General features: G+C 40.6%; 1 protein-coding gene across 1 annotated transcript; it reads left to right on the forward strand.

Annotated features, from left to right (window-relative positions):
- The first annotated feature begins 645 nt into the window (after positions 1 to 645).
- ptpra (protein tyrosine phosphatase receptor type A) lies at positions 646 to 27,128 on the forward strand. The gene is given in 23 exon segments (XM_018700271.2): positions 646 to 1,203; positions 11,078 to 11,124; positions 11,405 to 11,486; positions 11,601 to 11,659; positions 11,661 to 12,048; positions 16,020 to 16,119; positions 16,336 to 16,409; positions 16,941 to 17,077; positions 17,411 to 17,501; positions 17,786 to 17,862; positions 17,972 to 18,008; positions 18,133 to 18,230; positions 18,668 to 18,787; positions 19,093 to 19,259; positions 19,373 to 19,508; positions 19,652 to 19,798; positions 19,908 to 20,001; positions 20,136 to 20,212; positions 20,351 to 20,485; positions 20,898 to 21,023; positions 21,221 to 21,372; positions 21,974 to 22,109; positions 23,249 to 27,128. Coding segments are annotated over 22 exon segments (2,529 nt in total). The 5' UTR covers positions 646 to 1,203; positions 11,078 to 11,103; the 3' UTR covers positions 23,324 to 27,128.
- Positions 27,129 to 27,893: the final 765 nt, after the last annotated feature.

The following is a 27,893-nucleotide window of genomic DNA, read 5'->3' on the forward strand; positions in this document are numbered from 1 at the left end:
GACTAAGTAAATAATAAACAGAATAATAAGGTGTTTCATTGATATTGCAGTAAGCCTTTCCTGATCTTGTTATCTAAAATAAATTCTAAATTCTTTTGATTCAAACTCCTTTTCCCCTGTAGGCCTGTAGTACTGCACTCAGTTAACAATAAACGGCATAATTTTAATATGAATGGGATTCATCATTACTATGGACCATAAACTTTTGAAAATATGACATTTTCACATGCATTCAACCAGGAAGTATTCAGATCATTTACTTAAAAGTACTTAAAATGTTCAATAATAAAAATACTTATTATGCAATGCAGGCATTGTCACGATATTAAGTTATTGTGCCATTATTATGCATTAACATGCAGGTGCTGCCTTAATGTTGCAGTTGGTTGAGGTGGAGTTCATTTTAGCTGCCTCTATGCTGTCTTTTAATTTTAGCAATATGTCATATAGTAAAAACCGTGTTTTGTGGTGTATGGCGTTAAATAAATATGTTTTATGTTGTTATGTTAAAAAAAATCCCTCTGAAATGTAGTGGAGTCGAATTATGAGGTTAAGAAGATTTTAAGATAGATTTTTCAAAATTCTACTTGAATCGTGGACTCCTTGGAGGTCCCCGAACCTTTATGTGGGGAAGCACTTAAATTCCGCAGCTGCAGTGACTGTGTGGCACAGTCCGAACCGTGTGATATTCAGCTCTGCCAGCAGGTGTCGCTGCGGGCTATGCAGAAACGGAGTGGAGAAGAGACGGGGCCTGGCCTGGGAATTTGCTGCTCGCTTCCCATTCTTCCTATGCAGACAGACACACAACATGGCGGACTAGAATAGTCGGCCGACGCGCCCGGATACAGCGGATAAACCGTGGGATTTAACATCCAGGAAGGCCAACAAAGTACTCTCTGAGGGGACGGTACGTTAGGGCGAATTGAGGACTTTTTCAGGAGGGGGTTGCTTTTCCTTGACTGGATTTAGCAGACAAACTGACCGCGAAGTGTTGACTTGTGTGTCCCAGATCGTGCTTCCCTCCTCTGCTATCACCCAGGTCCCCCCACCCCGCTCACACTCTCGGTTCCTGGGGTGTGGAGACAGGGGCCGGGGTTGAAAAACGTGGAAGCGAAAGAGAGGATAAATTCCCGCTTGGCTTTGATTTTTTCCCTCCCTCCTCCATCCCTCCTCGGGTTTCCTTTGGGTGCTACAGGAGTTGTGGTGAGTTTTCTTGTTTTTGTTGCGCAAAGCCCGAATCACACTTGTTACAATGTCGCTGTAGCAGCATGTTTCCTCTCGCTGTTAACATTGTGTCACCCACAAACAAACACTTTGTCTCTCCCCCCCCCAACATTCAATCTTCATAGGCTACGTTACATGATTATCTATCTCACAGTGGAGATAAACCCGGGTTTATGCAAGGAGTAGGGTTGCGTTCAATAGTTGTGAGCCTCCTTGTACTGCTTGAACATTTCAGAAGTAGCTCGGAGGCAGGGAGGGATTTTTTTTTTGGGCGAAAGGGGGCTCTTCGAGAAAAGGGGGCTTTTGAGATGAGTGCGACAATGTTTTAGAAGTCAGAGGTTGTAACTCGGGTTTGTTGTGCCAGCACAGATGCTGTTGCGCTGGCACTGGAACAAAGACGAGGGAGTTGGGGGTGGTTGGGGGCGGGGGGGGTCCAGGTCTGTGCTGCCTCACTGGAAAGTACACTTTATTGATCAACGCTTTGTTATTACACGTTCAGAGAGGGTGGGGAGCTGGCTGGGTGGTGGTGGTGGTGGGGCTTCATGGGACCCACAACAGGAATTAGGTCGCCCTAACATTAACACGTATGGTCTGTCAAATCACAGCAGCTGCTTTGTCTTTCTTCTTCTTCAGCTCTCTAACATTGAGTCTCATGAGTGTGCATTCCCCTTTACAACCTCTCCCACAGCTTTTTTTTTTTTCTCTTTTCAATGATTAATATTCTCCTCTCTTTCTGTTGGGTGTAACCGAACATACCATTTCGATCTTGTGGGTGTTGAGGTTTTTATGTATTACTTTGCTTTCACTCGGTTTTTAAGTTATGATTTCTCAGCTCATTAGAACATGGGTTATTCCTTTAATGCCTTGTTTGTCATGAGGAATAGTGGAAATTCAGTGTGTGTGAGGGGGGTGGGGGTGTATGAATGACTACAGCCACTGCTTCATTTGAGCCAAATGCCAACTACAAGAATATTGCTTCAGGAAAAGTCACGTTAAATGCTGGAAAGTCAGGGCAGAGTGAAGCATCACACCAGGCTCGGGAGGCATGGCAGAGCCCCCGGCTTGTCATATCTGAAAAAAAAAAAAAAAAATCCCTGGCTGTGTCTGCCCGGAGCTTGACTCATCACGTCTGGACCGATTCACTGAACTGCAGCACATATCCACCATACCTCAGTCTCAGTACCTCTCCGCAACACGCCTTCCACCTCACAGAGGTCGTCGTGTCACGTTAGGATCATTCAAGTGCAAAACCCGAGCTGTAGCTCTACAATGGGGCACCTCACGATTGAGCAACAGGCCTACCTTGACCTCTGGTTTGTCAGGCCTGGACTCGTCCACTACCTCTGTAACAGAAAGCTGTCATACCATCTCTAGTTGTCAAGCAGTCCCATCTTGTGAAACCGTGGACGGGGAAGAAAAGTGTGCTTTGGCAATATGAAAGAGAAAAGCAGAGCTGTTATCATCATGCTCACTCTATCCACATCTTCTCCAACCTATTTTAAGAAAAAGTAGTTATTCCTGTCTTGGGATCCTGAAACGGCTTCAGTAGACGTGTGTGAGTGATCCTCACATCACACTTTTCATGATTGGCCTAGTTTCTAAAAATAAGAATAAAGTACAGCTTGAAATCGCCCCGTGGGGACTTTGCGTGAAGTTTTCGAAGGGTGGGTCTTTTCAAATTAACTCCATGTTGTGAAATTTCACAATTTCAGGGTGCTGACACAATATTATGAGTTGGTTGTTTTGGGTGGGGTTGGAGGTATATTTTTGTTTCCACCTGTTCCACCATGTTTTACTGTGGAGGAGCACTGTAATTCAGCCTCTGACAGGATAAACACGGCTACATTTAGAGGATTATGAAGCATTATGGGGCCTGATTGCAGTTCTAGATGCATGTGATATGTCATTCAGGCTTAATGACATTTATTTCGCAATACAGGAAATGAACCAACGTAATGACTAACAGTTCATAAATCAAGTACCTTGCCTGACGGGGGAAGACTTCACAGCGAATCATCCAGCTTTGTTCTGTCCCTCTGTAGATGTGGAGTAGTAATTATGTAATCCTTTCGAATTACTGAGTAAATCTTTGTTTTACATCCTCCTGATGTGGGATGATTGATGTTTCTGGTTCGCCACAACTGTGATGGATATGGACAATCGTTTATTTCTTCTCAGTGGACTTCAAAGACTGGGGTGAAATTTTGGATTGAAGAAGTATTTTAGATATGTGAGAAGTTTCTTTTAGTCTTGTGAGCTCACGTGTGATCCAGGTCAAAATCTGGTTTCCACCACCTTATTCCTTCATTATTTTTTACAGGCCACTGTTTTGTATTGCTGTAAGGTGGGATGATAGTAATAAATGTTGGCGTTCTTGATGGCAGGGCAGGTGGGTTTTAGTAGAAGTCAGTATATCAACATGATTACACAGAGGTATATTAATTCTTGGATTGTTATACAGTATGTCTTGGAAATGGAGGCAGTGAATGTAGCCATCATTCACTGTCTTGTGGGCTTAAAATACATATTTTGTCTTTTTGTTATCAGAAAAGCAAGAATTATGAGCAAAAAGACACATTCAATCATGTTGTGTTACTGTATTTAAGTCAGTTTTTCCTCTTACACAAAAACTTTGATGTGCCTTTTTTAAACAATGCCTTCACAGTTGAGGTCAAACTTAGTTTGGATTCAAAACCAGTTGAGAGCTGTAGTTATAAATATTTATATTTGCCCTTGGCATCGGCCTTCGAGCCGGCAAGACCTTTCTTGCCCTGCTGTGAAAAAATGTCCAGAGAACGCGTCAACATGCCAAAGTAGTCTTTCAATGCACTGAAATGAAAATGGACATAGAAGAGAGGGGCATCCTGGAGAAACGCTATCATCGACACTGCTGTGAAGTTAAGCCCTCAGATGACTGTCTCTTCATCTTGGAAGGGCCTCTTATCTTTCAGAGGAAGAGGAGGGGACGAGTGCAGTAGGATGGTCACTTCAGATATGAAAACCTTCACTTAAACCTAAATATGGTATAAAGGAAAGATTGGGCAGCACTGACTGTTTTCCTGCTATAATAAAGCTGGATATTTTTTTGAAATGTTTCAATACTAACAGTGGTTATGAAGATTTACCTGATTTGCATATATATATATAATGTTTAGAGACAGAGAGAGAGAGCTGTCACCTGTGGAGACATTTTCAGTATTGTGTACTTTATTATATAAGTACATTTTGCCCTTAATACTTCTGTGCTTTTACGTAAGTGACATTTTCAAAATAGGACTTTTACTTGTAACAGAGCATCTTTACAGGGTATTATTGCTACTATTACTTAAAGTCTGAATATTTCCTCCACCCCTGGATATTAATGTCGAGCACTAGTACTAATAGCATATATACTTTATTTGACCCTTAAATGTTAAATATTGCCAGTGCTGTTCAAAAACTTTCAAAAGTCTTAAATTTTCAAAATTAAAATGCAAATCAGGGACTATCTTTTCAGAGTATAAGCAGACAAAACTTAAGACCAGGCAACTGATGCCACCTTTTGGAGCTTGGCAGTGTTCGATACTCTGTGGCACAGACACATTTCTGTTGATATCAGAAAAGTATTGAAATTCGATGCCCAGCCTCGGCTGCATGCTGGATGTTTAAGTGTTTAAGTTTCAAATAGCAGAAGTGATAGTGAGTCGGGTTTCGTTGTGGCCCTTCAGCTGCTCGTTTGGCCCCACACCACGCTTCAAGGTCACAGTGGCTTCTGTGGGGAGGCCATGCTTTGCGCCTCCACATCCTCTCTGTGTCCAATGTGGGAAAGCTTGAGAGGCCCCTGGCATGCTCTGTGAGAAACCCCACAATGAAGCAGACACAGAGCAGAGCTTCACTGACTCACCACTTTCACTCATTGAAACGAGTGAGCCCGCTTGATCCATCCAGCCTGATGGAACAGAATCACCATTACAGGCTTAATAACAGACACAGCGGTCACTCTCGCCCGTATGATTAGCCAGAATAGTAATCCCATGCTTCTCTTCGTCTTTTCATCAACTCACCAGCTCATGAATGAAGCCAACAGGAACACAAACCACACCAGCAGGGAGTAGTATCCCTCAGAAAGGGAAGTCCAGAGGATTGTGGCTGTTGTATGTGGCACTGGGGACATATAATCTGTGGTCTGTTTCAGAGCAAGAGTCCTAGCGGCCCTGAGTTAGGCCTACTTCAGTCTCCCGTGAAGAGAAGCATTCACAGTATTCCTGTTGCCCCGGACCCCCCTTCCTCCCTCTCAAGACATAGAAACAGTATTAATATGCCATGAATGGAGACAGACAGACAAGCATTATCTAGTGCTGCAGCGACTAGTGAAGCAGGATGCCTCGTAGAAAGGCAGAGAGAAATATTTCTCTGCATGAATGGTGAAGTCCCCTTGACCACCACTGTCGGTGTCATGTCAGCGAGGCCTGGAGCGTTTGTGCCTGTTTAGTTTCCAGCTCACTCATTTGCCTCGGGGTGTTTTCTGTGAATCATTAATAAGATTTATTGATACATAATACTAAACATAAAGCATCCCTGCAATTTTAGTAGACTGTATTCTTTGGCCACGCTTGTCAGATGGTTTCAGTCAGATCTAGCTTAAACAATGCATAATAAACTGAGGAGAATGCAGCAACTCTTAAGGATTCTTGTCTGAGGCTTAAGTATTTTTTTCCCCTCAGAGATCACTTTTTAAAAATCCGTCTCCATCTCAAGCTATTCATTAATTCATGTCCATGCTGCCGGAAAAGATACTCATTACCTCACCTAAGGTAACAGGTAAATACAAAAGCATCAGTGAAATCCACAGGCTTGAGTGGGAACTCTCCATATTAAATGACTACCTTGCATTGATCTTACGTCTTGGCCTTTGGTTGTCATGGTGATGTAATTGGACTTCCTTTATATTCCACCTATAAGTGTTCCTTTCACTGTGTGAATGAAATGGCATGGGAACAGCCCAGCCCTTTCACAACTGCGTGATTGCAACCCTATGAGGTCTGCAGTTGGCCACAGGCAGAGAGGACAACTGTCTTCATTAAGTTGGTCTGGCTCACCACTTGCATGCACGTGAAGTGAGTTCTGCACAATGGGGTCGACGCTGACACAATGTAAGATGGATTTTGAAGTTCACGTCGTTGTTTTGCATGGCCAGAGATTAGATGATTAGATTTCCATAATGAAATAATTGTGTACTGATATATAAACAAACATGTTTCTGTATTTTAATGTATCGTTTCCTTTTATTTTATATTATTTTTTTGTGTGTCACTGAGGAATATGTGGAAAAATGTTAAGGTTTTCTTTATACTAAGCATGTTTGATCACGCAGTGCAGTCAGATCAAAGAGGCTCACATTAAAGTAACAAAAATACCATAGAGACGTGATAAGCATTTGTAACAGTTAAAGCGAGACTATACAACTCTTGGAAATAGTCTGTTCATCTTCTTACAAATGAAAAGTTGAATTCATAAGCAATAAAATACACACTTTTTTCACAATTAAAACACCTAGGGGTTTTGCTGCTACAGTCTCACCTGGTCTGGTATGACCAGTTGCTGATAGTTGCAAACGGTAGAAAATAGTCGATAGAGATTGCAATGAAAATTGTGTTTCTGAGTTATTTTGCCAATTTCAGACTTGCCTCTCCTACACATGCTAACTCTGCTGAGGCTCACCAAATGCTTATATCTGAATAGTCCTCCGTTTTAAAAGTTGTTTAAAAATCAGTAGTTAAAGTCAGATGTCCACAGTTTGTATACTGTCAGTTCAAATCATGATTAGGTTCATTTTCCCCCTGTAGAGTTGACTGGAAACATAGTGTGAAGGTTAAGCATTATTGCTATGGTACCAGTGGTTGGTATGGTATACATTTTAATATTATGTCCTATTTTTGAGTTATCCTGATAAATTATTTCACTGGATGCCTTTCAGCCAATCAGAAAGCAATGTTTTCTAAGCCAGTGGTATATGATTTAGTTTACAGCTCTATATATTAGCCAATATGGCCCCTGTGTCAATACCAAACTGTTGCCTGAACAATGCAGCTTTTTACATTTAACAGAATATCTTGAACTGCTACATGAATCAACATTAAATAAAGAACTTATAATACGGTCTAGAGTTATAAATATATCCCAATTTAGTTCAGGAAATATCTGACTGGAGAAATAAGTAAAGAAGGCTACAAATCTACCCGAGCATTCAGTGCCAACATTTGATACTCGACACATCTCTGGATGCTCAGTGCTATGAACAGATTCTTGTTGCAACTCAAAAGGTATTAAGGTTTGTCAAGCTTTAGGTTGACACTCAGGCCTGTTGTTATTCCAGTGCTATTCAAGCCAGTGCAGTATGTTCTGATACAGCAAGTAAGCTTCTGATAATAAGGGGGAATAAATGATGGAAAAGGAAGAAACTAGTCATTTTTGATTTCCATCAAAAAGGAAGCAAACATCCTGTCACATTTTTGTGTTGTGTGTTGTTTATTCCCTCCAGGCAAGCCATTGATTTCTGTCGCTTGTTGCTTGTCATAGTCTTAAGAAAGCAGTGGCAGTTTTGTACTTCGCCATGGGGCAGCACATACCCAGTAGTGAGCGCTGTAAAGGGCTTGCTCTAAGTGCTCTGCCTTGTCTGAAAAAATATTCACATGGTTGCACAACACAAGCCCAAAGTCAGGACAGCGTGAGATGCATGACTACCTTTTGAGTACATTCATTCACTAATAGATGGGCATGTACGTGTTTCCTCTGCAGGGAATAGCGTGATGAAACTGTTGGAACCTTTAATATTTGACTGTGTCGCAGCGTAGAGTGGGAAGCTGGATTGAAAGCAAACAGAATAAAGAAAAGTGCTTCATCAATTAAATCTGCTTATGAAATATGAGATCAAATTGTGGTAAAAGTTGGTAGTGAGCCATTTCTTTGTTCTTCTGAGAGGATGGATGCCTTGCGCTGTCACCAAAGGTGTTGCATTCGGAACAAAGATGTTGCATCAGCAGCTAAATGTTTATCAGCCATTGTACAAACATTATTGGAGCCTGGTCAGGACGCTAAACAAGAGTGATGTTCTTCAGTGCTTTAGTGATAATGTCCTGTATAATAATGTAATTACACAAACAGCCAAATAATTGGACACTAATAGTTGCTCCGTGATGTCTCCTGCATCCTCCATCATTTGAGTGTGAATTACACCAACCTATCACGCACGAGTATCTATTTAATAGAGAGCGCTGACAGCACGAAACCTAAAAGTGGCACAAACAGAAGCACTTGGCCAGTACCCCTTAAATTAATAATGTCCTCTACCAACACATAAGTCTCAAAAAAGAATCCCATGGATTTAAACACACACACGCAGGAAGACTGCTGCTTCTCAGGAGGCTAAAAACACATTAAGATGCATCTCGGGGGAGTTGTACTCCTGGGTCTACACAGTCTCTAGATAAAACCCTCTCAGGCTCCTGCAGCATCTGCGAAGTGACGGTTAGCAACAGGACCGGCTTATATCACTTACACCAACACAGTGACACGTCACCCAGTCTCCCCGGATGGCATGCAAAAAACAATGAGTCATGCTTCATTCAGAAAAGGTTACTCAAAAAAAGCTTGCTGATGTGAACACACCCATCAGTAAGCCTTGTCTATCACATCGAATTTAGCCTAATACAAACATCAGATGCTCTATAACACTAATTCACACTGAATAGTACCAAATTGGCCAAACTTGGACATTACAGCTGAGTCACTCTTTTTAATGAGTACTGAAGGAAAGGATGGTAGAGGTAGGGGATTAGGGTTATAATGTGGTTTTTGGGTTAACAAGGGATTTTTATGTCTTTAAAAATCTATGACAGGAGAAGAAGGAAGCACTTTCAGTTATGGCTTTACTGAGATCTGGACAAACTGGGAGACACAGTCCAGCAGGTGTAATGCATGCCATTTTGAATTGAAATATCTGATATTTTTTGAATATAGAACACAGTTGGGCCAGGATGCCAATGTACTTTCTTAGAACTGTGATTCAGGCTGTTTTTCCTGTCTATGCGTTGGTATAGACGTATTCAGAGGTGCAATGATTAGTCAATCAGTAAACTGAAACTAAATTAACACAGCTATTTTGATAATGAGTTAATCAGTTCTGTAATTTTTCAAGTAAAAATGTAAAACATTTACTGCTTCCAACCTGTGGGCTTCCAATTTTTGGGTTTTTGACTGTTGTTCAGACAAAACAAGCAATTTGAAAAAAACACTTTGAGCTCTGGGAATGCTATGATGGCCATTTTTCACATAGCAAATGAATCAACTATGAATATAATATATCCATCAATCAATTGACAACAATTTTAATAAGCATTTCACTTCTGTCCTCAGTAATCTAGGGTTGCAAACTGAATATCTTGGGTTGAACTGCTGGTCAGGAAAAATATGTTAAACTGGAATGAATCGTGCTTAGTTTTCTGACATTTTATAGCCTAAAGGATTTGTTGAGAAAATAATCGGTAGGTTTATCAATAATGAAAACACAACATACTGTCACATGTTTTAGATAGGACAGTGTCTATAGAGACACATCTTGCCTTTTGAAAAAGGAGCCAAAAGAAAGTTTTCCAAAATGCTGTTAATGTAAACAAAACCAAAGACTGTGAAGATTGGATTAAAGTCTTTTCAATTTTTGGTTGTCGTTTTCCATTTCACTGAGGTCATGAATCGTGTTTTGGGAACAGGCATTTGCTGACTAAATGGATGCAAGGATGGGTGACAGAGAGAGAGGGAGAGCGACAATTGGATTTGTAGGTTAATAGCATCCTCATTGACCACATAACTTGCTCATCATGCCCCATTTCAGGCTGCAGTCAGAGCCAAAGAGTGCTGTGCTAAAACCAGAATGTAAGTACCGCAATGAATGAGCTCAGTTCAAAACAGCAGAAGATTGGCAACTGGCACTATTAAAGCTTTTAGCGCCCAATTTATCCTCTGCCCACTGATGCAATAATCCGTGATGTAAAGCATCAGTTTCTGTGCGGCAGCGCTGCAGTGTTTGGCTCGGTGCAGCAGTGAAGTATCTCTGTAAGCAGAGGCAGACGGGCTGGATTATTTCAGGGTCAGGACCATGGGATTAGGTCCAGGGATTATCACAGCTCAGTCAGGGAGACAACAGTCTTGTTGGCCTCTGGGATTATACAGAAGACTGACAGTCAGCCAGACCGACCACCCAGCCTCCGTCATGCTTTCTCCAAGTCTGTCTGTCTGTCTCCCGGCCCCCCGCTCGCTCATTCCCATATCAGTGGGTGAAGAGTGTCTTAAGTGCTGATTCACTGTCACTGCAGGAATTCAAATGTGACTCTAATTCTGTTTTGGTCATGGTCCGGGTGATGAATGCTCAGTGACAGATGAGTGTTGGTTGGGCATAACACATTTTTATGATGAAACTCTGTTGCAAAGAGATACGAAACATATAAAGGGCTGGGAAACATTTCATTAAAATGTTCCATCTATTTTGATAATCAATTAATTTCCTGTCAATCAGATAATAATTCATATGATTCGAGCATGTCAGTTAGCTCCAACTCCACTGAAGGTCAACAAACCATAACAGTGAATCATTGCCTAGAACTAATATGAATTGTTAAGGAATGTTAAGCTGCTAATGTCTCTCCTGGTCTCTCACCATGACACAGAAAAATGTGTTTTTATTCTGTTAATCTTGATACAGCTCTTTCAGAAGCATGTTGCAAGGAGCAAGTTTTAGTTAAAAACAGTCTGATACATTATGTGCATAAAAGTAAAAAGTCCTCTGAGTCAAGCTAAATTTCTTCTATTTGCTTTCTAGGACCACGCTGTGCGAATGAGTGATTGATGCCAACTTCGCTTCTTCAGGTAAAACATTTTACACACACAGGCTAACATTATACAAGTGTTTCATTTTCATTTCAGGTTTAAAAGTACCACCTTCCCAAAATGAGCATGTAGGATTATGACATAAGATTTATTTGTTTTTAAAATAATGTAGTGGATTATACAACATATAAACCCTCGACCTCTTGCTCTTAATGGAATATTTTTGGGTTTGCTATCTTCTGTTATTGATTTCAGTGAGATTTGAGGTTGTTTTTGACTAATACATTTTTGTCCCTTTTATTATCAATCATCCGTGTAGGGCAGAATGGGTGCGTGTCCCCTGCTCCTGCTGCTTGGTCTAGTCCTCGGGGCCTCCGCCCAGGATTATGTCCCCATCACAAGTATGTACCACGTCTATTTCTAACAAATGTCTTCACTCACTCACCGTCTTCACTTCACAGTGGAAATTCGCAGAATACTTTCCTTGACCGATTGTTTTTTTCTTTTTTTTACAGGTCCTCCAAATATCACTGCCAAACCCACAGATCCCCCCGCAGCACCCTCCCTCGACATTTACAGTCGCACCCACACCAGCCCCCCCGGGCCCACCCACGAAGCTCGCCCCTGCGGTCATCCCGCTGACGACAATAACAACAACAACAACAACAACCACAACCACAAGCCCGGCTGGTAAGGAGGACGTACAACCTGCGGGTCCCAATGCCACTGCAAGACTGTCACCAGTCCCTCCCCCACCTCCAGCTCCAACTGATGCCCCTCAGGCACCACCGAGCACCGAGCCTCAACCTCCTCCCACACCGGCGAGGGGAGACAACGGGACCACATCCCCAACTCCAGAAACCCCAACTACAGAGGTTTATACTGATGAGGATATAGTCACCGAGGACACGGAGACCACCACAGAACCTGGAATGGAGTTAACGTCAGACCCCGACCTACAGGGTGAGTGTTGATACATGCGCAGGGCACTGTGTGTCTGTTTCCTTAATATCCTATGGTTATTTAGGCTTTCCTCTCACCAGAATAGATTCAGTGTGAGGGTTCTTGAAGAATAATTACAGATTATTACAACTTGGGTCTTATTTCCATAGTTTTTGCCATTCTTCCTATCAGTATTAATACAATTAGGAGGTCAGTGCTAATGTTAGGGAACAAGACAACATTGTCAAAAAGAAGTCTACAGTTTACAGAAAAATGTACAACTATGATCTTACACAGAGTTTAACTAAAACCACTTACTGTAGTTGTGGGTGAACAGAATCTTCTTGTGCACTGAGAGATTATCACCGACTTTTCAGGTGCACTTAGTTTTGGCTTTGTCCTCAAATAAAGTCGTGTAGAATAAGTGTTGGCCTGTTAAAAACTTGTACGATCATCTAACTGACCTGTCAGACCTGTTTGTTGTAGCAGTGCCATGGTATTCTCAGATCTCAGCAATTACTTTAGTAAGTACAGTGTTATCTAAGTCCAAGGAATGATGGTCATAACTACAAATATAAGACCCACGTTGTAATAAAAAAATATACTTCAACCACTCATCACTTCTGTGGAAGGAACATCCATCCTGAAACATTATCCTCAAAGTTAAGGGAAAAGGAATTCTGTCTGAAGTCAGAACCTTTCAGCAGCCACATTCAGACAAATCTATGGTAGAGGAGACAGAAATTCCAGGTCCTCAACTAACAGCGTCCTCAGAGAAATGTGGGAAATGATTAAGACCCTACTCAGACCCTGTGTGTTGAGGCCAGGTATTTGTGGATTGTGTCGTGATAGGATTTTTCTTTATTACTCACTTTTGATTTTATCTGTGGCACAAGGGCTGCTGCTGCTGAACTGAAAAAAGCGGCACGGTGACTTTTCTCTTGTGGCTCTTAAGTATTTTGCTTCAGGTCCATACTTTTGAACCCTATCCAAGTTGTTTATTACTGAGAGATCAATTATATAAAACTGTGTCAGAGAGGTTTTTCCTGCTTTACCCACACTGCAATATAAATATGACTGGGCAGTCCTCTTTAAAATGTGTTTATTTGTTCCTCCAATTGAGCCCAACACATTCTCAATGCTTTTTGGGTGCATTCAGGTCTCCTACTAGTCATCAAACTACTAATACACATTTTAATCTTCAATAGAATAACTCCTGGAACACATAAACAACACAGATTCATGGTATACTTTGTTTTTGTTCTCATCTAATTGTGTGTTATTCATGTAGGCCAGCAAAGCTGTAGCAACAGCTAGAAAAAGCAAGAGAGCGAGCTCTCCCAGTCAAGAGTCGACCTTTAATATTTTAGATAGTTGAACACTTTTCTGCTTTTAGACTCCATTGTAGCAGTGCTGGAAATATCCTGACGTGACATACCTGCATTTGACCAGTCATCCACGAGAATCAGAATACCACCAAAACTGGCTGACCCAGACACCGCCATAGGTGTATGTCATGTCTAAAGTAAAAACAAACGGCATTGGGGGAGCATTTTAATTTATCTTCCTTATTTTTATGAAATGCTGCTTTTGATGTATTGAAGAAAATACTTGAAATTCCATGCGTTATTCAATTTGACCTTTTAGCATCTTTGAGTCTCTGTGACGACCATCCTGGTAATATCCTTCTAAATGAAACATAACTCCACCCACCCTTTTCTTGTACATTAATAATTCATATTACATGATTATAGAGAAATACACAAATTACTATCAAATGTCACTCATTGATTTGGAAAGAGATTTTTTATTATCAAGTATAATAACAACCAGTATGTTGTGAATCATCAAGTAAAACAAAAAAAAAAATGAAGCTGGTTCTGGTACAAAAATACAGAGGGAGTGTGTTTGAGGACTAAAGGGGGAAACTGTAGAGGTTCTGATAAGCATTATACTCTCCTGGTCAACATGAATGCAACAGATGTAGCTGCGCTGCACTATATGGTATCCCTATTATATAACATAATCACTCTGGGTTCGTAGGTGTTACGTAATTGCTCCATTGTCTCTCTCTCTGGCCGTCTGTTGGCCTTGTGTGGAGAGCTGTGAGCAGTTCTCAATGGCATTAGATCCATCAGGCCTGTGTCAGTTCCACATGATACCCACAGCCTGTTGTGCTCCTGCTCTGTTCAATGTACATATTGTCTGAGGGAGAACACTGAAAAGTCCTGGGAATGGGGCTATGAAAATGCAACATAACTGGGCAGTGTTCCAAACTACTTCCCCCAGAAAGTGCATATGGAGCATGAAGTCAAATGATGCATTCTTTGTAGCATATTTTTGTCCGCACCATTAAGAGCTTTCTTGAATTTTGAGTCGGCCCATGGAACAGCTGATTTTGTCATTGCATTGTCACCACCACCATGCAGGTTTCTAGAAAAATCTCTTCTTTTGTTGTGGCCTAATGTGTCTTACAGACCGGCCATCAACACACAAACGGCAGCCAGTTTTTTTTGTACACCAAACTCCTGTTGTTGTTGCTGTTCACATCTCATGTCTTTTGTGCTAACGCCGGCAGTGAACGGTCCCCAGGAAGACTATATTGCCTTCAACCAGTGACTCATACGCATGGTGGAAACATGTTCAAATTGGTCAGCCATTGTAATCTACAGGATGCATCACAAAGAATAGATAACTTGGGTCATGTAATGTCTAATTTGTAATGTTAAGCCTCTGTGAACACAATCCTTTCTCACCCATCAGTAGCATCACAGTTGGCCCACATGCTTTCTGCTTTATGACACACAGAAGGCATTTTACATGTACACTCTGAATAATTCACATAGAATTCACAGCAAACGTCCTAAATGTTTAAGTATTTTATGCCATCATTCCCTCGCTACTGTCGTCCAGGGTATAACCATATATAGAAGCCAAGGGTCGACCCTCTCAGTTAAACTGTGATTTATCTGCTCACTCCAAAGGGCAGCCTGTTGCATTCTCCATTTGTGTTTGTGTTTTTTTTTTCCCCTCTGAAAGCCACTGAAATATTAACGTGGACAACCATTATGGGAAGGAAAGATACAGGCTGGTGTTGAAAGAGGCAGGGGTCACTGCACGACCTTGCCTTATTTTTTTCAGACATTCTAACCTGTTAACAAGCTGAAAATCTGTCTTGTGTGAATGTAAATGAAAACAGTTTTTTTGGGAACACAGCTGGACATCTCTTAAAAATATTGTTTAAATCCTAGCTGAAACAAGTGAATTAATTAATTAGGTGATCAGCAGAGAATTAATATGCAACAATTTTGGTAACTGAGTTGTTGTTTAAAAGAATAGTTCGATATTTTGAAATGATTAGTTGATTAACCAGTTAATCAACAGAAAAATAGCAACAGGAACTATTTTGATTGACAAAATACTATCAACTCTAAAGCTTTCAAATTCATGTTATATCTCTTTTGTTTAATTTGTTAAACATTTTCTTGAATGGAGTTTCTCCTATCAGTGACTTTGGTTTTTGTACTGACTTAACAAACAAAATATGACATGTTCATTAGTTATTGTAGAAGTTCTGTTTGTTACATTGAACTGAGCTGTTCTGGTCTTTATGCTAAGCTACGTTAACCAACAGCCTCATATTTACCCTACAAATAAAAGTAGTATGTAAGAGTAGTATGGAGCTTCTCATCCAACTCTTGGCAAAATGGCAAATAAGCATATTTTCAAAAATGTTAAAGATTTTATCCCAGTAAAAAGGTGTCTGATTTGTAAACTGATGAAATAATGAAACATCTACATTTAACATAAAACACCCCAAGCTTATGTTGAATAGAGTAATATGAGAATAATTTTGTAATGGCAATGGAATTTGGCATCAGCTTCATATCATAACACTGACACACCTCAGGTATTGAGACACAAATTTTCAATTTATTCTTTCTTTTCCCCCAAATCATTTATCCATCCTTTTCTTTCTGTCCCTGATGTAGACAACGACCAATCTGACGACATGCCAATCATAGCCGTGATGGTGGCCCTGTCCTCCCTGCTGGTCATCATCTTCATCATCATCATCCTCTACATGCTCAGGTTGGTGATGTGCTGTTGATGTTCTTTAATACAAGACCAGCCAGAGACCTGTGGCGCAGGGCCTAAGGTGCTGCCATTACCATGGCAACAGCTGATTGGCATTCTGCTGTGAGGCTTAAAGCTTAAATAAACAGTGTGTGTTTATTTGTGTGCATATAAGAGACCTGTGTATGTATCTGTTTATTAATATACACTTTGATCTTTGTTGATTGACAGGTTTAAGAAGTACAAGCAGGCAGGAAGCCACTCAAACTCCTTCAGACTGACTAATGGCAGGTCGGATGATACAGGTAAAACAGTCAAATGTGTCTTTGTGTGTGTGTGTGTGTGCGTGTGCGTGTGCGTGTGCGTGTGCGTGTGCGTGTGCGTGCGCATGTGCTGCGTATTTGTCAGGAGAAATGACTGCATACTCACTGAACACTCATTTATTTGTTTTGGGTCATATCAGCAAATATGTACAGCCAGCTTGACCAAACTTGTTACTGAGTTTTTTTCTGATGAGACTTGATTGATCTTGCTCCCCAAACTGATAGCATTTCACTGGTTGACTGTTGGCAGGAGGCTTTTGTTCACTGTGATTACCTAACGAACAGGGCTGCAGTTAGCATCCTCATATGTTACAGCACTGAGCCACATCACCCTCTGGTGGGCATCTTGAGAAAAGACAGTGAATGATGAAGTCAGTGTTACTTGATGTATGACAGTGCCACTCTCATGTTCTTACCCTGTCTCCCATGTCTTTATCTCCACCTGTCTCACCCCTCCCATTCCTTCCCTCCTCTCCTCACTCCTGCCTCTTTCCTTCCTGCTCGCCGGCGCAGAACTCCAGAGCGTCCCGCTATTGGCTCGCTCACCCAGCACAAACAGGAAGTACCCGCCCCTTCCTGTCGACAAGCTAGAGGAAGAAATGAACCGTCGCATGGCTGATGACAACAAACTCTTCAGGGAGGAGTTTAATGTATGGCAAAATCGAGCACACACCCTTCGATAACATACTGAGCTTGTGATTTACCTTTAACCCATATCACCGTAGCCTAAAGTAATACTTCCCTACTGGGGCACAGGTACATCAGGGGGTTCCTCAGCAGGTGGTACGGGGTATGAATCGATTCTGGTGAAGCTCAGCTAATTTGGGTGATTTGTAGTAGACACACAGCAGACAAAAGATGGAACCAACAGGAAATGATGTGCAGGGCCACACGGAGAGATTTGAGATTGAGACTGATACATATGTGTCTACTCTCCTGGTGTCTAAATGTGTTTTTTTTTTTTTTTTTTTTCCTACATTTAGGCACTGCCAGTCTGCCCCATACAGGCATCATGTGACGCTGCTTCCAAGGAAGAGAATAAAGAAAAGAACAGATATGTCAACATCCTGCCATGTGAGTGATTGACAACATTGACACTGTGACACTGATGGACATTAACAATCAAGGAATCAATGTATCTAACTTCTTCTAACTTTTATCAGTACAAAGATGGAGTCAAAGCCAGTTTACCAAAGTAATTTACTGTATTGTATTTTCGTAATTACTGAGTGATTAAAATTCCCTATCTTATCTTCATTTGCTTTTTCTCTCCATGTCTCCTGCTCTGTCTCTCTCTCTCTCTCTCTCCTCTCTCTCTCCTCTCCTCTCCTCTCTCTCTCTCTCTCTCTCTCTCTCAGATGATCACTCCAGAGTCCATCTTTCATCTCTGGAGGGAGTCCCTGACTCTGACTTCATCAACGCCTCCTTTATAAATGTTTGTATAAGTGCAGCACTTTTTCCACAAAAGAAACAAACCTGGTCTAAATACAATGGGCTCTTATTTTGCTACATCCTAACATCTTGTGGCCTCTCTCTTTTTACAGGGTTATCAAGAGAAGAATAAGTTTATTGCAGCTCAAGGTAAAGTTTGTGCTGCACCAAAACAGAGAATACTGTGATGTGCTGCTCATTTAGTAAACAAACTACTTGATTATTAAATAGCTCAACACTTCTCTTGATGTCTTGGTCTGTCTTGGGCTCTCAGGGCCAAAGGAGGAAACAGTAAATGACTTCTGGCGAATGATCTGGGAGCAGAACACAGCTACCATTGTCATGGTGACCAATTTGAAGGAGAGAAAAGAGGTAGGACAGCTGCAGCAGGAGGGATGATGTTGATGCTTGTGTTTGCATGCTGTGTTTAATAAGATAATACAGCTTCAAAGGACACACATATGCACAACATAATCTGTCTCAGCCTCATAAAGCACTGGATTTATGTTTAACATGTCTTTATTTGCAAAGTTAATTTTTATCTGTAAAGTTAGTTAAACAGTGTACTTTTTAAACCCAAATGTGAATTCTTATGTGAGGACCAGACCAAGACTTTGCCTTAATCTCTCTCTGGTTTTCACTACACTCATTCTTTCCAATATGTAGTTAGACATAGTTAGGGTTCTGTTAATTTTGATAACCTCATTTTCATGCCCTTTTTTCAAAACTGAAATAAAACGTGGCTGTTATTCTCTTGTGTGCGCAGCTTTGTGAGTGTGCTCAGTGTTAAATCGCTTTCTGTTTTTCAGTGCAAGTGTGCCCAGTACTGGCCGGACCAGGGCTGTTGGACATATGGAAACATCCGCGTATCTGTAGAAGACACAATGGTTCTGGTGGACTACACCATCCGCAAGTTCTGCATCCAACAGGTACCATAAACTTCTTAACAATTCAGGTACAGGAAATTTTTTCTAAGAATGGCATTAACACTTAATTCCTCATGCAGGGAAATCAGTATGAACATAGTCATAAATACACAATGAATACAAGTGTAGTTAATAGTGTGTGTTTCAAAAGACCTTAGACAAATATCAGGGTACACACTGCACAAACAAAATGGATAAAAAAAATATTGGCATTATTTTTGGATTTTAGACATGCCATCATTTAGTGACATAAATAGAAAACTCATGTGGCTTGGTCTATGACCTGGTTTGCGTGTTTTGTGTCTCAGGTGGGAGATGTGTCTGGGAAGAAGCCCCAGAGGCTTGTCACCCAGTTTCACTTCACCAGCTGGCCAGACTTTGGGGTTCCCTTTACCCCCATTGGCATGCTTAAGTTCCTCAAAAAAGTCAAGACCTGCAACCCTCAGTACGCCGGCCCCATTGTGGTCCACTGTAGGTAAGTGGATCAAAGCTTATGCTCTTGATTTTTGTCTTTTTTTTTTTTTTTTTCATCCTGTCTGTGTCTGAATCCCACACACAACTCACAAGAGTCATATTTCTGTCTCTCAGTGCGGGTGTAGGAAGAACAGGTACCTTCATTGTGATTGACGCCATGTTGGACATGATGATCGCAGAGAGGAAGGTCGACGTGTTTGGCTTCGTCACCAGGATCAGAGCCCAGCGCTGTCAGATGGTCCAGACTGATGTAAGTCCTGTGTTGACACGCTCCACTGAGAGCACGCACTACTGGAAATACATGACAATTTCTATTAACACAAATTCAGTTTTGCAGTGATTTTTTTTTTCTGACTTCCACTTGTTCTCCATCTTCTTCCCTCTCTCCCACAGATGCAGTATGTGTTCATCTTCCAGGCGTTGTTAGAGCACTACCTGTACGGAGACACAGAGCTGGAGGTGACCTCTCTGGAGTCCCACCTGGCCAAACTCTACACCCCCTCACCTGGCGCTGGCAGTGGTCTGGAGGCTGAATTCAAGGTCTGTTTGTGTACCGTAGTTCACTGTGACTCGTCAGTTTCATTCCAGTAAGATGTGTCATTGTTTCGGGAAAACAAATGCGTTAACATTTGACCCACATATCCTCCAGAAACTTACATCCATCAAGATCCAGAATGACAAGATGAGAACAGGAAACCTGCCAGCCAACATGAAAAAGAACAGAGTCCTACAGATCATTCCATGTGAGTAATGCAGTTGTAGATGTGACCAGTGGGTCTATATAATGATGAATGCCCCAACACAGCATGATGTAGATGTACAGTCCTTGTGTCCACTCTTAAGCTTTGAGGTTAACGTTTCTCCTTGCTCCTGACAGATGAGTTCAACAGAGTGATCATTCCAGTCAAACGCGGAGAGGAGAACACCGACTACGTCAACGCCTCTTTCATTGATGTGAGTGTAGAAGCACCTGGAGTAGAGTGGATCATTTCAATTCATTAATGCAAGCAATCGATCGGGTGTTTTAAGTCTCCCTCTCCCCCTCCTACTGTTAATTTTGTAACATATGTCCTCTCTCTCCTTTCTGCACAGGGCTACCGTCAGAAGGACTCGTACATGGCGAGCCAGGGCCCCCTGCAGCACACCATCGAGGACTTCTGGAGGATGATCTGGGAGTGGAGAAGCTGCTCCATAGTCATGCTCACTGAGCTCGAGGAGAGAGGGCAGGTGTGTGTGTGTGTGTGTGTGTGCGTGTGTGTGTGTGAGAGAGAGAGAGAGAGAGAGAGAGAGAGAGAGAGATACAAACCCCTCATATTAGATAACAGGTCAATAACTAGCTAAAATAGAATATTGATATTAGATAACTGGATTCTGCCAGTCTCATATAACATGTTAATAACCTCAACTAATATTATCTGGATGGTTTAATGCTACAACATAGAGTAAAAGTAATTACTGAAGCTGAACAAAACAAGAAGTCGTATTTCTCTCTTTGGTATTTATGTTATTAAGACATCTGTTAAACGTCTTGAATACACACAACAAAAATCACTATTTAGAGATTAAGATGATTGACAGTTTTAGATTTCCTTGAAATGCTCAGAATCCTAAAATGCTATTGTTATTTGACCACCTACAGGAAAAGTGTGCTCAGTATTGGCCCAGTGATGGATCGGTGGCCTATGGGGACATCACCATCGAGCTTAAAAGGGAGGAGGAGAGTGAGAGCTACACGGTGCGTGACCTCCTGGTCACCAACAACAGGGTAAGAAAGGACAAGCAGTGAAACAAGCACATACAAAGACTGGAGGTTCTAACAGATGACAAAAATATTATATGCTTTAGACTGTGCTTTTAAAGCCAAGATTGGGTAATATTGATTATATAACAACAAACATTTTTGCAATACTACTTATAAAACATACACAAATGTCTTCTTTTTGCCTTCCTCTGTCTTTCCAGGAGAACAAGGCTCGAGCGGTGCGTCAGTTCCATTTCCATGGCTGGCCAGAGGTGGGGATCCCCACTGATGGAAAGGGCATGATCAATATAATTGCTGCGGTACAGAAACAACAGCAGCAGTCTGGCAACCATCCCATCACTGTGCACTGCAGGTAAGACACACACACACACACTTGTACCTCAGTCATCACAACTAAATGTCTAAACCCAACCATAACTTAATCTTAACCTTACCCTAACCTTGAAACAGGTTTTCACATTGAAATTAAACACTGTATACATATTGGGGACTTGCTTTTTGTCCCCGTAATGAGGACAAGGTCCCCACACCACAAGTAATACCTGGACCACACACACACACACACACACACACACACACACACACACACACACACACACAACCCTACCCCTTCTTCACTCAGTATGTTTTTGTTTTAACCTGTATGTCCCAGTATAAGAGAAAAAGAAAATAAAACACAAGATAATTATGTTGATTTTTTTTGTTTGTATTATTATTGCACATAAAAATGCTTCTGTTAAGTGTGCTAGTGTGTGTCTGGGAAATTGTTGCAGCTATTAAATCACAGGAAAAAACATCTCAGAAGAATTGTTCTCTTCTTCCTTGTGACATTTTAACTACTCCCAGAACTGTTGCCATGCCTCTTCTCTAAAATGAGCACTCATACAAAACCTCTTTACTGCATTGTGTATGTTGAATGTAGTTTATATTTTTGCCTGCGTGTGTGTTTATAGTGCTGGCGCTGGCCGGACAGGGACTTTCTGTGCGTTGAGTACAGTCCTGGAGAGGGTGAAGGCAGAGGGCATCCTGGATGTCTTTCAGACAGTCAAGAGCCTCAGACTGCAGAGACCCCACATGGTGCAGACACTGGTGAGGACCTTTGACTCAGAATTATTAAACATTACTCTGTTATTATGCTTAAAAACTGATTTTTCAAAGGGATGTAGTGGGAAAGTGAGACATTTGCTTCCCTGCGGTTTGCTGTTAAGAATTTGTGACAGTGGGGGCGATCTCTTTTTAAAACTCCACCTGTTGGTGTTTTTTTCCCTCAGAAAGCAACAGCTGGTTAAGATAGAATTAAGAAACCAGCAGCTTGATTTACTACCACTGCCAAGAATTTACTTCCACTGCTGGTAGTGTATCTGTCAGCACAGAGTAGCTTAACAACTTAGGTATTTCCATTAATATTGGAAGTTAAATCAGACCCCAGCCAAGCAGCAACTGATGAGATTTTGGCAACAGTTTGAAAATGAGATAGAAGTTAAAGAGTTAAAGAAATATCTCAGCATAAGATTGAAACATTGATAAACGTGTATAATTAATACCATGCTCATTTCTGTATTGTAAATATGGACAGAAGCCAGTAGCTGGTTAGCTTAGCTTAGCATAAAGACTGAAAACAGGAATCTGTATAACAACAAGAATTTCCTGTGTGAAGGCAACACTAGTTGACAGGCAACCAGCAGAGATTATTGGTCCTGACCAAACAGTGTGTCACATAAACCACCCAAACCATCTTGTGTTGCAGCTAGGCAGATTTTGTTATCCTTGGACACAGATAGGCCAGCTATTTCCCCATTTCCAGTCTTTATACTAAGCTACATGAGAGTGGTATCAGTTTTTCCATCCAAATCTCAGCATCACCAAAAATGTTGAACAACCCCTTTAAGAAATTAGTTTTATTTTATTTAGCAGATAGAAATAAAGTCCCAGTGCCAGATGCATTTTGGTAGAGGTTTGGATGCCACTCAGTGCTTTTAAGTGCCATTGACTAGATGTAAAACTAAGTTTTAGGAACTTTCATTGCCCATCAGTATTCAAACTACAGCTGTGTTAATGTCCTTTTTTATCATATGTAGCCATACACTGTCAGCCACTACACACAAGGTCAATGACTTCAGTGTTTAAAATGAACATGCTACACTTGAGTTATAGACTTAACGTGATTATAGTGTGATCTTTCAGTTAGTTGGCTGATGAGGCTGATGTTTCCGTCCTTCCCTCCTCAGGAGCAATACGAGTTCTGCTACAAAGTGGTCCAGGAGTATATCGATGCCTTTTCTGACTACGCCAACTTCAAGTAGGGACCTGCCATGGATGGATGAATGGATGAAATGTCCGCATACACTTTATACAAGCACGCACCACACACACACATACATTACCATGCAGAAAGCTGCATATTCCCATCTGATGGATTTTTTTATTTTTATTTTTAAAAAAAAAAGACTCATCACAACTTGATCTGTGGATGGGATGAACTGCCCCGGAGGAAAAGGGAACAGATGTCTCGGCCCAGAGGACAGGGCAGTGCAGTCGGACAGAGAAAATAACTGAGATGCCTTCTTGAATATTTTGTAATATTGGTCTTGTTAATACAGCCCTTCACCCCTATTTCCTTACCATCTTTACCCCCATATGTATATATACTTACTGTGTTGCATCTTATTACTTTGGTTTCAAACACAGTTTTGAGTTTGGCTGCATTTTCGGGTGGCACCTGTAATGTATTTTATTGGTATATATATAAATATATAAATATATATGAATATAAATCTAATGCTTTGGAGGCTAATGTAAAAAAATCCAGAATCAAGGTAATGATGTTTGGATTTTTTTTTCTTTTTACTTTATAGGGACAGAGACTTAACACATTTTTGGCGTTGCCTGAGCCTTGCTGTAGCGACATGTGTGCGGTAGCAGAACCCAGGACTTTCTACATTTACAGAAAAAACCTGGATTGTTTTCACTCCCAGACACTCGCACACATCCACACACACAGTCAGAGCCATTTTTCTTCACACATAATTTGGTGCATCTCCTCAGTGGGGAAAAAAAACCAAACATTTCAAGCCACTTTCAAGCGATAACAATTGGAGATCAGAATCTCTGTGACGTAGCTCAAAGTCTCAGGTTGACACACACACACACATTAACATACACACTTAGTACGCATTCGCTTTTCTTTTTTTATTTTTTGGTTTTTAAGCATCTGTATGTGTGTGTGTTTGTTTGAGCTGGAGCATAAGCTGGCAGAGAAGACACAGTGTGTTTCATTACTGTCTACTATCTGCTGAGTGCCAAAGTCCTTCACTCACTTGGTTGTGCAGCTCTGGAGTCTGACAGACTCTACCAACCATGCTTAGACATTCAGTACGAGAAAGCTATTTTTCTGTCCAAGGATCAGCAACGAATAGGAATTTGGGAAAGTAGAAAATATAAATTGTTATTTGCCCCATACAGTTAAGAAACAAATGGAGAATTGGTCACGCTTATAAATGGTTTTGATTTTTATTTTAAGGTCTGTTACAATATCAGCAGCAATGTTGATCGTGTTGACAAGCCAAATTTCAAACAACACAGTCACAAGTAACTCCATTATTGCATCATAGAAATCAACAAATATTATACACCCAGCATATTTCCTTTTCTTGTTTACAGACACATGTCAGTATTTCTTGTAGATTGTATTGATATATTTCTTTCCTGTATGGGCTTCCTGTGAGTCTGCCTGAATTAACTGTCATTTCATATTTTATTTTATTTTATATATATATATATATATATATATATATATATATATATATCAGCCTCACATCACTACGCTGTACTGTCACTGTTCGAAAGAATGATTCCCTTCTATCTCCCACCACAAACACTGATGTCAAAGAATGTTTCCTTTTATTCAAATGCTGTTGCTGACATATTCCTCAAAGATGGATTCATTGTTACTTTTAATAGTGGAGGTGTGCCATGCCATGTTTGATTTTTTTTTTTTTTTTTTAAGTTGAGGTCACTATTGAGGCTATGCCCTTGATGATTGTAATGAAAGATGAATGATGTCAGTTAAACACGGGGCCTCAGGTCACTCCTAATTTCAACTCGGCCACCTCAGGAAATGACTGATGCCAGGATTGTTTGAATTTACAAATTGAACAAATTGAACTTGAGTTCACCTCCAAAGCTGTCTCATGTTCAAATGGTTTTAACTCTCGCCAGAGGGAGTATTCAAATATCATGCCTCACCCAGATTTTAACGCCATGACATTAAAAATTATATTTCTTTTAGGAGTTTTAAAGCAATTTTAATCTTTTTTTTTATGTAACAGAACAGATTTTAACAGAAAATAGCCCCATACTTACATAATTTACACCACACAAAGCATTGAAATTACACTAACACTCCCATTACTTTTGTTATAGGAAGGAGCACAATCAAATTTAATTTATTATTATAAAGTACATGCAGAATTTTCAGGAAGGGTGGTTGTGTCGATGTCGGTTGTTTGGACACTCATGCACTATTTTGCACCAAAAGCAAAGCCCTTAAATGTACAGAACCAAATGAGAGATGAGGTCAGAAAGATGATTTGGCCTTGATATTGGAATATATTTGAATTCTTGAAGCTCTTTCAGGTCTCAAAGCCCCAGGTTAGGCCTTCTGTAAGCCCCCCACCTGCTTGCAGGGACTTTTCAGTAGCAGATATTACTTTAATTGACCAGTCACTGAAATTTGTTGGCTGTTTGTGCTTCATTGTTATCATTTCAGGTCTTGTTTCATTCCAAAGCATCACAAGTGCCCGCACTATTGATTAGGTGCCATTTTGTTCATCGTGTATTTAGTTTGTCACTTATTGGGTATTTAATTAACAGAGGAGGGGATTTTTTTTTTTTTTTTTTTTAAGCTATGCTGTCTGTGCTTAAATTACATGGGTTCATTGTGTATTTGGATCATGTGATCACTGTCTGCAATTTGACTACAAAGACATGACACTGTGCCAACCCTTGAGACCCACTATTTTTGCGATTATAGTGAACTGAAAAAAGTGCCTCACTAATTAACAAATACATTTTGTCCACTTTACCCATAATATGTGGTGGAACCATCGCCATCCTCAAAGCTGTCCTTTGGATTTTCCCTAACTGGCATGTACTTCCCAAACATCACCTGCAGACCAATCACAAACCTCTTTGTTTGATGAATCAACAGGGCCAAAACCAAGACTGGGTCAGTAATTTTTCCTTTCACATTCCCTCAAGTTGTGTATACATAGATTTCTCGTTCACGCAGATCAAACTAAGATTGAGGGCACTTCTTAATTAAATTCCATCTTGATTTAAAGGCTTCATCTCATTCCATATCACTTGAATGTGGGATCCATGACAAGTAATCAATTGTGGGTACCCCAGTGTTGAATTAAAATTCAGAAAGTTTTCACCACAACAAATATAATTGCATCTTTTACACATCATCGCCAAGGGACATCAGCATTCTCTGATTCACATCCCTTTATCCCTGGAGCATTGCCCCAGTGGAGCATATTGAATGCCCTGGAGAATGAATATATGTCTCCATTACCAGAGAGGGAGACCAGAGGAAGACAAGACTCCAACTTCCCTCTTCTCCTTTCCACCTTTATGTTTCCTTTATGTCTCCTATCCACCTCCCTTCACTGCTTTCCCCTTCTCGCTTCCTTTCCCTCTTTCACTTTGTCCTTGGACCATTCTTTCCCAGTGGTCACTGCCCACTCCCTTTTGTACATAATGTAAGGTTATTTATATTTCATTCCTGTCTGCTGCCTTGCTTATTTTATTTTCTGCTCCCCCTTCTTCTTTTTTTTTCCTAAAGATGTATATTGAACTGTATTGGGACCATTTTGAAATGTATTAGAGATGTTTTGTTTTGGCCATTTTTAATTTGGTATAATTGTCTTAAGCAAATCCTATTTTTTAATTTGCCTATGTTTGTTTCTAGTGTTTTGTTATTCAACATTTGAATATATGTATATATAATTATATATATGATAAAATTATATATAATTATATAATGCCAAATGGCCTTTCTAAGCAAGATACTGTTCAAACCTAATAAAGTGCTTGAGATTTTAACATTGCATTTATTGTCTTTAAATCTAATGTAAAATGCAGAAGTGTAGTGACGTCATGTGTCAGATGACTCAGATACATACATGTATTGTTTCAAGGCACGAGAACCTGATGCTCATTACAGCTCACTTCTCAATGAAGACTAATGGTGCAGCGGTGCAAAATAATTGCCATTCGTTCATAGATCAGACAGTCCTCTTGAGTGTTGTTCTTGAAGGGTCTTCAATCAGCGTTTAACCCTTCGCCCCCAATCAACTATTAATGTGCTTTTTGCAATAATCAATTATTAATCTAAGAGTCGTTAAGTGTTGCTGTTGAAATGGTTTTGTGTGGAAAGAGTGCGCAGTAATACTTGGAATACATTTTTGGATGCACTATGTTGGGTCTATGATTTCTTGGGGTTTTGCAACAGTTGAGGATCTATTTGTGAAGTAGTACATTAACTCGGCCACACTGACATGAAATTACTATTTATAGATAATCAAAGATATCAGTCATAAAAACGCAATGACTAAAGATGGTATGGGTGAGGTTTATGATAAATTTTGACCTGTCATGGGTTTATACACAGTCAGGAAATAAAATCTTTTTACTGTTAAGCAATCCATACAGCTTTGTGTCAAGCACATCAAGGGGGTATTAACTCAGCAAACACCCGCAACAAATGCTGCAAAGGGTCAGGGCAAAAAACTGTCCAACAGAACACTATAAAAAGTGACAACAACAGTAAGTAACACTCGTTGTGGCAGAACTCCTGCCAAGAAATAA

This window comes from Lates calcarifer, linkage group LG12, assembly GCF_001640805.2.
Source record: "Lates calcarifer isolate ASB-BC8 linkage group LG12, TLL_Latcal_v3, whole genome shotgun sequence".
Taxonomy (NCBI): Eukaryota; Metazoa; Chordata; class Actinopteri; family Centropomidae; genus Lates; species Lates calcarifer.